Genomic DNA, 9,591 nt, shown 5'->3' with positions numbered 1-9,591 from the left:
TTCTGGGGCTAGATGTTGCCATGAATCTGTGGAGGAAGACAGAACAAGGGGATGGAGGGAAGGCAATGGAACACATGGCTCAGGGAGCAGTCAGAGCCCACGTGGTTGCCAGACTTGCATTTGGATCTCATTTCCAGTCTGGGCCGTCCCTGTGATGCAGGCTTTCCACTTGGACTTGGATATTTTCACAATAGAAGATTAGTAGTACATGCTTCAAACTGCTGGCGTTGTGTTAAAGCAATAGACTATGTTTTACACACTTTCTGTTATGTAGTTAGAACATTAAGAACACGAGGTACTGGGTTCAATCCCCAGCACTTCCATTAAAAAAAAAAAGAATATTAAGAATAATTTTTAAAGATCCTCACACATAGTATTGTGTATGATTTTATTGCATGATAAATTCTTAGCTGGGGTAAATTTCAGGTTGCTCTGGGGGAGGCATTGGGCAAGTGCTGGAATCATCTTCCCCTCTGCAGAGTGCCCTGCCCAGTCTCACACAGCCCGTGTGACCTCTGTCCCCAAAGGAACAGGGCATCAGGTGTCACTAGTTCTTAACCCCCACTCTTCTCCCAACCTGCTCAGTTGTACCTGGATTGATTCAGGCTTTCAGATGTTGGCTGATGTCCAACTACAGAGTCACACAAATCACAACCAGAGCCCAGCCACGAAAGATCTAACCAATGCTGGCCAAGGGCCACCTCTGAACTAACACACCAGTTAAACAAGAGTGTCCTGTCTGATGGGAGAGATCAGTAACAGATCTCAACGACGAAAGAGGGCAAACTTCTTTGCCAACAGCCATCTACGGGAACATGATCGCCATTGGTCCATTCTAGAGCTCTCTGTTATATCTCTTTTCTGCTACCCTTATTTCCACCTCTCCTCCTCCAAAAGGCAATCATTCTATTGTTAAATGTCCTGTTTTCTGTGCATGGTTTTAATTTATGCAGATAGTATTATTCTGTATTCCACTGTTTCTTGTCTTTTTGCAGTAAATAACACAGTTGTTCAGATCCATCCACGTTGCCCTGTGTAAATCTAATTTGCTGCTTTTCAGTGCTGCGTAATAACCCATGGTGTGGGTCCATCACATTTTCTCTAATGGTCTTCCCAATGATAGACATTGAGCTTGCCTCCAACTCCCACAAACAGCACTGCAATGGACAATCCTGTACATACTCCCTGAAGCACCTGTGTGAGAATTTCTTTAAGACACATGTCCTGGAGGGGAATTGTGGGGTCCTGGGATATTCGCACACTTAGTTTGCAAAAATAGCAGCAGATTACTCCTGACATCACTCTTGACACAATGGGTGCACAGCTCTTCTGTCCCAGGATTCCTCAGCCTCAGCAGTACTCACATTTTGGACCAGACCATTCCTTGTTGCCGGGCTGTCCTGTGCACTGTAAGATGGTTGGTACATCTCTGGTCTCCAACCACTAGATGCCAATAGCATACCCTCCCTCAGCTGTGATGACAAAACGTGTCTCCCAACACTACCAAAAGTCCCCAAGGTGGGCAGGCTCACCACCTCCCGCCTGTTGAGAACCACTGCTCTAGCCCATTTCTGCCAACACTTGGCGTTATCCCGTTAATTTTTCCCCTCTGACGACCAATTATTTTCAGTCCCTTCTCATGTGCTCGATGGTTTTTAAGGATTTTCTGTAGCATTAATTCTCTGTTCAGGTTGCTGGCCTCTTTTTGTTGACTTGTAGGAGTGCCCTATGTAATCCTGATACTTACCCTGTATTGGAATGGACATAGCAAATATCTCCTCCCATCCTTTCAGCTAATTAACTCTATCCATAGTCTACTTCACGGACAGAAATCCTCAGTTTTCAAGGAAGAGATTCACTATTTTGCTTTATGGTTTGTACTTTTGAACTTTCATGAAGGAAGTCCTTCCTTGCCTTAGGTCACATGATATTTTCCTAAATTGGCTTTACATGTGCACCTTTTATAATCTGGGCCTGAATCCATATGGAGCCCACATTCTGCGTGGTGTTGGGTAGCAAGTCACATTTCTCTCTCTCCTTCCTCCTGCTAATTTGTGATGCCACTTTGATTGTGATCTAACTCTCCTTATATGTGTGGGTTTGGCCCCGAGGTCTCCATCCTACTGTGTTGATCTAATCATCTGTCCCGGCACCAACACGCACAAACGTGTGTTCCCAGCTAATACACAAGGCCTCCCTCCTTCTTCAGTGAACTATGATTTCTCCATCTACAATTTAGTGTTATAAATTGATCAAATTTCCCATAAATATCCAACTGCCATTTTTGTTGAGGTTGTGCTAACTTTATAAAACAATTTGGGGGAAATGAACATTTTTATAATATTAAGTTATCCTCCCCCCGCCCCCAGGATTATTCAGATTTTCTTCTACATGTTCTATCTCTTTTTTATAGTTTTCTTTAAAGAAGTCTTTGTATACTTGTTGAAGTTGATTCCTAGATACTTTGTATTTTTGATTGCCATGATGAGTTACTTTCTTTTAATTTATGTTTCTAGTTGGTATCACCACTCTTGGTTTTTCTTAACTTGATCTGATATTTCAGAACTGCTCGTTTGCTTCCTGCCTGAGCTTGGGTGGGGTTCAGAATCACTGATTCCCTCCTAGGGTGTCCCCATCTTGGTATCAAGGCACCCAGAAGGCTGAGAAGTTCATAAGAAGATTGAATATAAGAGGGTCAGACCAAAGAAACTTCTAGAAAAGCCCCATGAATACTCCACAACAGAGTACATATCTGTCTTCCAGATTCAATATCTCCCCTCCGGGCTACAAAGTGCTGAACACACCCAGATATGTTTTATCTCTATGTCAATGGCTCCCCCTTGCATAGAAATACTATTTTGGGGGGGGGGGTAGCTATGTTAGTACCATACTGAGCTACTGTGAAAGTTGCCAAACCTATGGGCTTGGGAGCTACTCTGCCTCCTCTCATAATGTGTACATACAGTAATTTAACACTTGCTGGCCCACAGATGTCATCAAATCACTGAATACCAGAGTCAGCAAATACATAATTCACTTGCTTATCAGGAAATCTGTGGTCCCCAAGGCAGCAAGGCCCCCCTGTGTGTGATGACTTAGGAGAAGGCTGTCAGCCTGAAGCCCCATTCTCCTCAGGGGTATTAGTTCTAAAACCTGACATCGAAAAATTCTTGTCCATGAATAGCTGGTAACTTACCACCTGCACCTTAATGAATGGAACAGGACTGACAGGCCACGCTTGAGTCTGTACTTCTTCCAAGAAGAATCAGCTTCAAATATACTCAAGGCGCAAGCTTTCAGGGAGAGCGCACCTGCATTTCTGAGTCCACCACCTGATGCAATCAGCTTGTCTTTGGAAAGCCGTGCATGGCTTCCGTGTCACCTGAGGGCAGGAGCCCAGCCCTTCTGCTGGGGGCCAGTAGACCTCGGCCATTGCTGCCCACTAACCTGCAGGGGGGGGGGCAAAGCCGGACTGTGCAAAAGTGGGCTTTCTGAAGATGTTTCAATCTGCCTTTAACTAGCATGAATCCTTCCAGCCTCCTCTGTTCAACAGCAATCATCCTCACAGGCATCCTGGCTCCAGCAGCGGTCCCAAAAAAGACACATCAAGCAAATTTTAAATGGCTTTATTAAAGGCTGTTAATATAAAATACAACCAAGTTACAAGTAGTCAGTAAGAATTTTTCATTTGTTGAAAACGTGTATCAAAGAAAGGGAGGCTGCTCTGCACCCACGTGGGTGCTGTTCCCAGAGCGGGAGGTACCCTCAAACCCAGAGGGCAGCAGGGAGGGACCCCAGGTGAAAGAACTGAGACTGGTTTCTAATTTCCTGGTGGTGATTTTGCAAATTGCAGTCACCGAAAGCAAGACACTGAATCCTTGAGCTGAACCTCGGGGGCAGACAAGGGAGGGGGGACCCAAAACCACATTCAGGCTTCAGCTGAAAAGTGTGTATTTTTTTTTTTTTTTTGCAGGGGGTGGGGGAGGTAATTAGGTTTATTTATTTATTTTTAGAGGAGTACTGGGAATTAAACCCAGGGCCTCGTGCATGCTCAGCATGCGTGAAAAATGTGTATTTTTAAAACAATAAATGAAAATGACTGGTTTTAGAAACCCTATCCTGATCCATAGGGGAAAAAGTGGCAAACAGAAGAGCTTAATTTTCCCTTACGTGGAAACACTGAACATAGATTCCCAGGAGGACGGTACCAGGACCCATCTTTGCACAGACCACCCAGGGCTAAGAGGAGGAACTGCAGGTCAGCAGGATGAGACCCACGAGCGTGTGTCCCCCAGGCCCCCACCTCTCCCTCTCATGCTTCATCACTTCCGAGAACAGAGCAAAGCAACACAGCTTTAGAACGCCCTCTAGGATTTCCCAAATTTTGATTTTACATTTAATCTCAGGAGGCTGAGACTCTACGCAACTTTAAACACTGTTGCAGATAACTGAACACCACTGGTTACTGGACCTCAGATGTTGCCAAAAAAGGCAGAAGCTCTCCATAATCCCCGCACCCCCTCAGCTCCCAGGAGAGCTTGATGGGTGGGAATCCTGGGCTTCAGGAGAAAGTGGAAAAGAAATTAGAACCATCTCCCAGCAGAATAGACAGATCACCCCGGGCTAATCGTCTGTCCCAGAATGTAGATCTTTCTTCTCCACTACACCAAGGAATGCAAACTCACTTCTGAATATCTTTCTTTCGTTATGGGGACCTGCTTTCAAATGTGGGTTCTCACACAGTCGACAGCCCTCGAAGCTGGAAGTGGAGCAGATGGTGAGCCCAGATCTGAGGCTCAGTGGCTGACCCAAGGGGCTGGCACCCACCGTGTGATTCCAGCTGGGACTTCTAGGCTCATTTTGCCCTCACCACAATGCTAGGAACTTTTTTTCCCCCTTGAATGTTTCAACTATATTCACACGGTACAGAAAGAACCTGTATTCACCACAATGCAATCAGTCACCAAAAAGAAGGGACAAAGCCAACACCCCAAGGGGCCAAATGAGGTTTAGGGACATAACGCAATTGGCAGAAACCAAGCCAAAAGTTGGCCAGGCCACAGCTTTGGCAGAAACTTTCCTGGAAAAAATACATGTCGCCATGGTCTTTACCCTGGAGCTGGTTAAAATATTCTGGAAATCTTTCAGAAGGCCCTACGAAACAAAGGCATTTTAAAAGACACACTTTGATACTGAAACCAGGTGCTCACCGGCAGGACTCACGGGGATTAAGGCGTCAGGTGAGGAGAACACAGTGAGGCAACGTGGAAACCGCGCTCGGGCATGTCCTGCAGGCTCACGCTGCGCAGGGGCCACTGGACAGGGCGTCCCCTCCCATCCTACCCCACCCCATCTGGGGCAGGGGCCACCTTGTCCCTCTGGGCAGCCTCGGAGCTGCTCCCAGCCCCCTCCCCAGCGGCAAAGCTGCCGGCAGCCAAGTCCAGCCCCACGAGATGCTGTTGCCATGACCACGAAGGCCTGCAGGGGGCGCTTCGGCCCTCGCTCCGGGCTTGGGGAGGGGCCTCCGTGGCGCAGTCTGACCGGTCCTCGGGCCGAAGCACGTGCGCTGCCGTCGCCAGCCCCACGCTGGGAGGTCCTAACGCGGCTGATCAGAGGATGCTGGTCCGCCAGCGGCGCCTGCCACCCGGCCTGCCTCCTGCAGACGCGCAGGGCAGGGAACACGGCAGGCCCCAGGAGCAGCGAGGCTCTACAGGGGGAAGCTGGTCGAACCCAAGAAAAGCGGTAACCCTACAACTGCTACATCTAGATATAAAATAACTGCGAAGTTAATACAAAACTTTTAAACATGCAACTCTTCTTAAACAATGATGAATAATTTGCTTGAGTAAGTATCAGCTTAAAGACGACCTCTACCATGTGCCAACTGTCTTTCCTGGAAACGACGAGGATGAAGGGAGGAACAGGACGTGAGACACGCAGCTTCGGCTGGGGAAGCCCTGGACAGCTGGGAGCATCGGGCGAGAATTCGGGGCCGTTCACGCTGAGGTCGCCACCAACTCCCACCATCAGAGGTGGCTCCGCACAGTTTTAAAAGGGAGGGGACCACGCAGAGGCCATGGAAATCACTTTCTGATTTTGTGACACGATGGAGAAAACTCTCAGGAGGGGAAGAACTGGGTGGAGCTGGAGCAGAAGTTTTTATTTATAAGGTTTCCTGAATTCCTAAGAGTTTGTTTGTTTTTTTTTAATTCCAAATGTAAAACTTCTGTTATCAAATCATTGAAAATAGCATAGATAGCTGGTCTTCCCCCAAAAAAAGAAACTGGGAATCCGGACAAGGCAACATTTACCAGCTTCCGAATGATTAAGAAACAAGTGTACAGAAACCAGGAAAAGACACAGGAAAATGCTGTCTCTTTTTTTTCTCCTCCTTTGCCTACCACTTTGGAAAGCATTTTGGGGTTCTTGGTTGGTTTGTTTTTTCGAACGCATTTTTTACCAGTTGTCCAGGAAATCAAATCCTGTCTTCAAGATGACATTACTCGAGCTGACCTGTAGAAGGGACAAAAACATCAAAGTAAGGCATGAGGCTTTTTTAAAGTTATGCATAATCTAAAAACAGCATCTCATTTAAAATGACCCAAATGAAGTAGCCTGCTTCCGTCTTGGTGGCTCCCTGACCTCGTTTTGCCTCAGTGCTGGGACCCAGAAAATTAAATAAAATTCATCGCAAGCCACACTCTGCCAGGATCCGACACGTACCCCCTCTCTGTCCCCAGGCATGTCTGAGGGCAGCCTGTAGACCCTCCCCATGGAGAAAAGGAGAAAAAAGTATACTTTCTATTTCTGAAGGACAGGCGTGCTTAAACTGAATCAGCACGGAATACAAGAAGTCACAGAGAGAGTCTTTTTCTAATATGAAACACACAGACATACAGAGGGACAGACAAAACCAAAAAATCAATGGCCAAGTTGAGGGAACGAAAAATACGGAGAAAGAATTCTTTGTTTCGGATGATGTGGAAGGTTCCGGAGGGGATTTTCCCTGACCCAGGGCCAGTCTTCATTCCGCTTACAGGACATGGGGTTGCTCTGTGAGCACAGGCAGCTGCGTTCAGACCCGTTTCCACCAGCTTCCAGCAGCCTGAGTTGAGAGGCCCCTCTCCTCTGGTCTGACACAAGCACGTGGTGAGCCGGTGGCCGCAGCCTTCCGGAGCGGGGAAGCCCTGACAGCCCACCCTCCACGCGGTGGCAGGAGGGACTCGGGCCCAGTTTCCTGCCTCTCAGACTGAAGCAGAGACAGCCAGAGCTTGGAAAGCCGAAGGAGTTCAGGCAAGCACTCCTTTCTCTAGTTTCCTACCAGTGTCTTAAATGCGGCTGCAATTCACACCTTGATGGAAGAGTTCTGTGGATGGATGAGTGCTGGGCTTTGCACTCAGAAATCTTTTCTCCCAAAGGATTTCATGTGTCCCGTCCTAGTCTCCCCACCCCTCCCCACTTTCCTGCATCTCTTTACAACTAAGACTCACACATCTAAGGGCAGAGGGGATAGTTCAGTGGTAGACTGTATGCTTAGCATGCACAAGGTCCTGGGTTCAATCCCCAGTCCCTCCATTAAAAGGAAAACAAAAACAAAAAAACCCTCCTCCTCCAAGGGTAGGAGGGTATAGCTCAAGTGGTAGAGTGCAAGTTTAGCATGCATGAAGTCCTGGGTTCAATCCCCAGTTCCTCTAAGAATAAATAAATAAACCTAATCACCTCCCACCAAAAAAAACAAAAACAAAAACCGCACGTATCTTATACAAATGCGCCCTGGACAGGGACAGAGGTGAGCTGTGTGCATCTGTGAGAAGGAGCCACTGGGCAGGGAGACTGGAGACACAGAACAGAGGGGCCACCTGGGGCAGGCACCAGAGCTGCAAAGGGAGGGAGGGGCCTAAGATGTGGGAGACCCTGAAAAGAGGGGACAGGCTGGAGAGTTGATGTGGAGCTGATGGAAGGCAGAGGGTCCCTGTCACAGGGGTCCTTCTTCAGGAGGACAGCTGACCACGGAGGCGTGGAAGCCTCTGGAACCCCGATCCAGGAAGTACCCAGAGGATGACCACAGCTCAACAACGAAACTCACAGCCGATTAAAACCAGGCAAGGGACTGGAATAGACATTTCCCCAAAGAAGATACCCAAATGGCCAAGCACGCAGCATCGCCAGTCCTTAGAGACAGGCGAATCAAAACGCAGGGAGAGATACCACCTCACACCCATTAGGATGGCCATTATCAAAAAAGAAAAAAGAAAAGAAGTGTTGGTGAGGATGCGGAGAAGCTGGAATCCCAGGGCACTGTTGCTGGAAGTGTGAAACAGTGCAGTCGTTGCTGGAAAACAGCACAGCAGTTCCTCAAAAATTAAACACAGACTTGCCATATGATCCAGCTGCTCTTCTTCCGGGCATCTGCCCAGGAGAATTGAAAGCAGGGACTCAAACGGGTATTTGCACACCCAGCATCATGGCAGCCTTATTCACAACAGCCAAGAGGTGGAAACAACCCAAGTGTCCACAGACGGATGAATGGATAAACAAAATGTGGTACACACACACAGTGGGATATTACTCAGCCTTAAAGAGGAAGGACATTCTGACGCATGGTTCATGGATGAATCTTGAGGACATGACGCCAAGTGAAATATGCCAGTCACTAAAGGACAAATACTGCGTGACTCCACGTATATGAGGTCCCTCGAGGAGTCAAATCCAGAGAGACAGAAAGTAGAACGATGGTTGCCCGGGGCTGAAGGAGGAGGGGTCGCAGGGCTGTTTAATGGGGACAGAGTTTCAGTTTCCAGATGAAAGAATTCTGTGGACGGACGGTAGTGACGGCGGCACAACAATGCAAATGTATCCAGTGCCACAGCTGTTGTATATATGTAACCGTAACAAAATCTTTTTGGTATATGTGGAGGAGGAGGAAGGAGGAAAAAGGAGGAAGAAGGAAGAAGAAGGAAGAAGAAGACGGCCAAGGAGTCCAGATGACACCAACATGGACAAAACCACCAAGGTGCACAGAGGTGATGCCAACAGGTGACTTGTCCCAGCTCCGAAATCCAGACCCAACCAGACAAAATAGGCCACTGGCTGTGTAAGCAGGTCCCAAAGAAAAGGTCTAATATGGTTTTGCTGGGACAGCCCTGGGTGCAGAGCCTCCCGGGGGCTCCTCTGAAAGTACTAGAACATGCAGGCTGCGTGAGCCCGGACGTGTTTGTTTAAAAATGAGATCTCCTGCATCCCAGCATGGCCCCAGCTCAGGGTCAGCACCAGGGAGCAGGGGAGCACTCCCAGGAGGCCCAGGGGTGCCCTTGGTTACCCCTCTGACCGTCAGCAAGCACCCTGACCCATCCAGAGAAGCTAAGGGCAGAAGCATTCATGTTCTGGGAAGCACTGCCCATCCCCCAGACGGACAGGACAGGGAACCTTGCTTGTGGCCTCACCTGGGGACGTGAGTGGTCCACGGTCTTCCCCCAGCAGTGGTCCTCAGACGTGCCTTATCCAAAGCATTGCTTCGTTCATCATAAAACAATGTCTCAAAACCATGACCTCCCTCAGAAATACGATGATCATTTCTTTATATATTTAGGT

At 48.1% G+C, this 9,591-nt stretch overlaps 1 protein-coding gene across 1 annotated transcript in view; it reads right to left on the bottom strand.

The window, feature by feature from the left end:
• Positions 1–3,610: 3,610 nt before the first annotated feature.
• The window catches only part of C11H1orf198 (chromosome 11 C1orf198 homolog), a 31,366-nt gene continuing 25,385 nt past the window's right edge, over positions 3,611–9,591 (bottom strand). The window contains exon 4 of the mRNA XM_074373190.1: positions 3,611–6,513. Coding sequence (XP_074229291.1) covers positions 6,457–6,513 — 57 coding nt within the window. The 3' untranslated portion in view covers positions 3,611–6,456. The remainder of the gene's footprint in view (positions 6,514–9,591) is intronic.

The sequence above is a fragment of the Camelus bactrianus genome, chromosome 11 (assembly GCF_048773025.1).
Source record: "Camelus bactrianus isolate YW-2024 breed Bactrian camel chromosome 11, ASM4877302v1, whole genome shotgun sequence".
Classification (NCBI taxonomy): Eukaryota; Metazoa; Chordata; class Mammalia; order Artiodactyla; family Camelidae; genus Camelus; species Camelus bactrianus.
The sequence above is the reverse complement of the archived record's forward strand: the minus strand, read 5'-3'. Positions and strand labels throughout refer to the sequence as shown.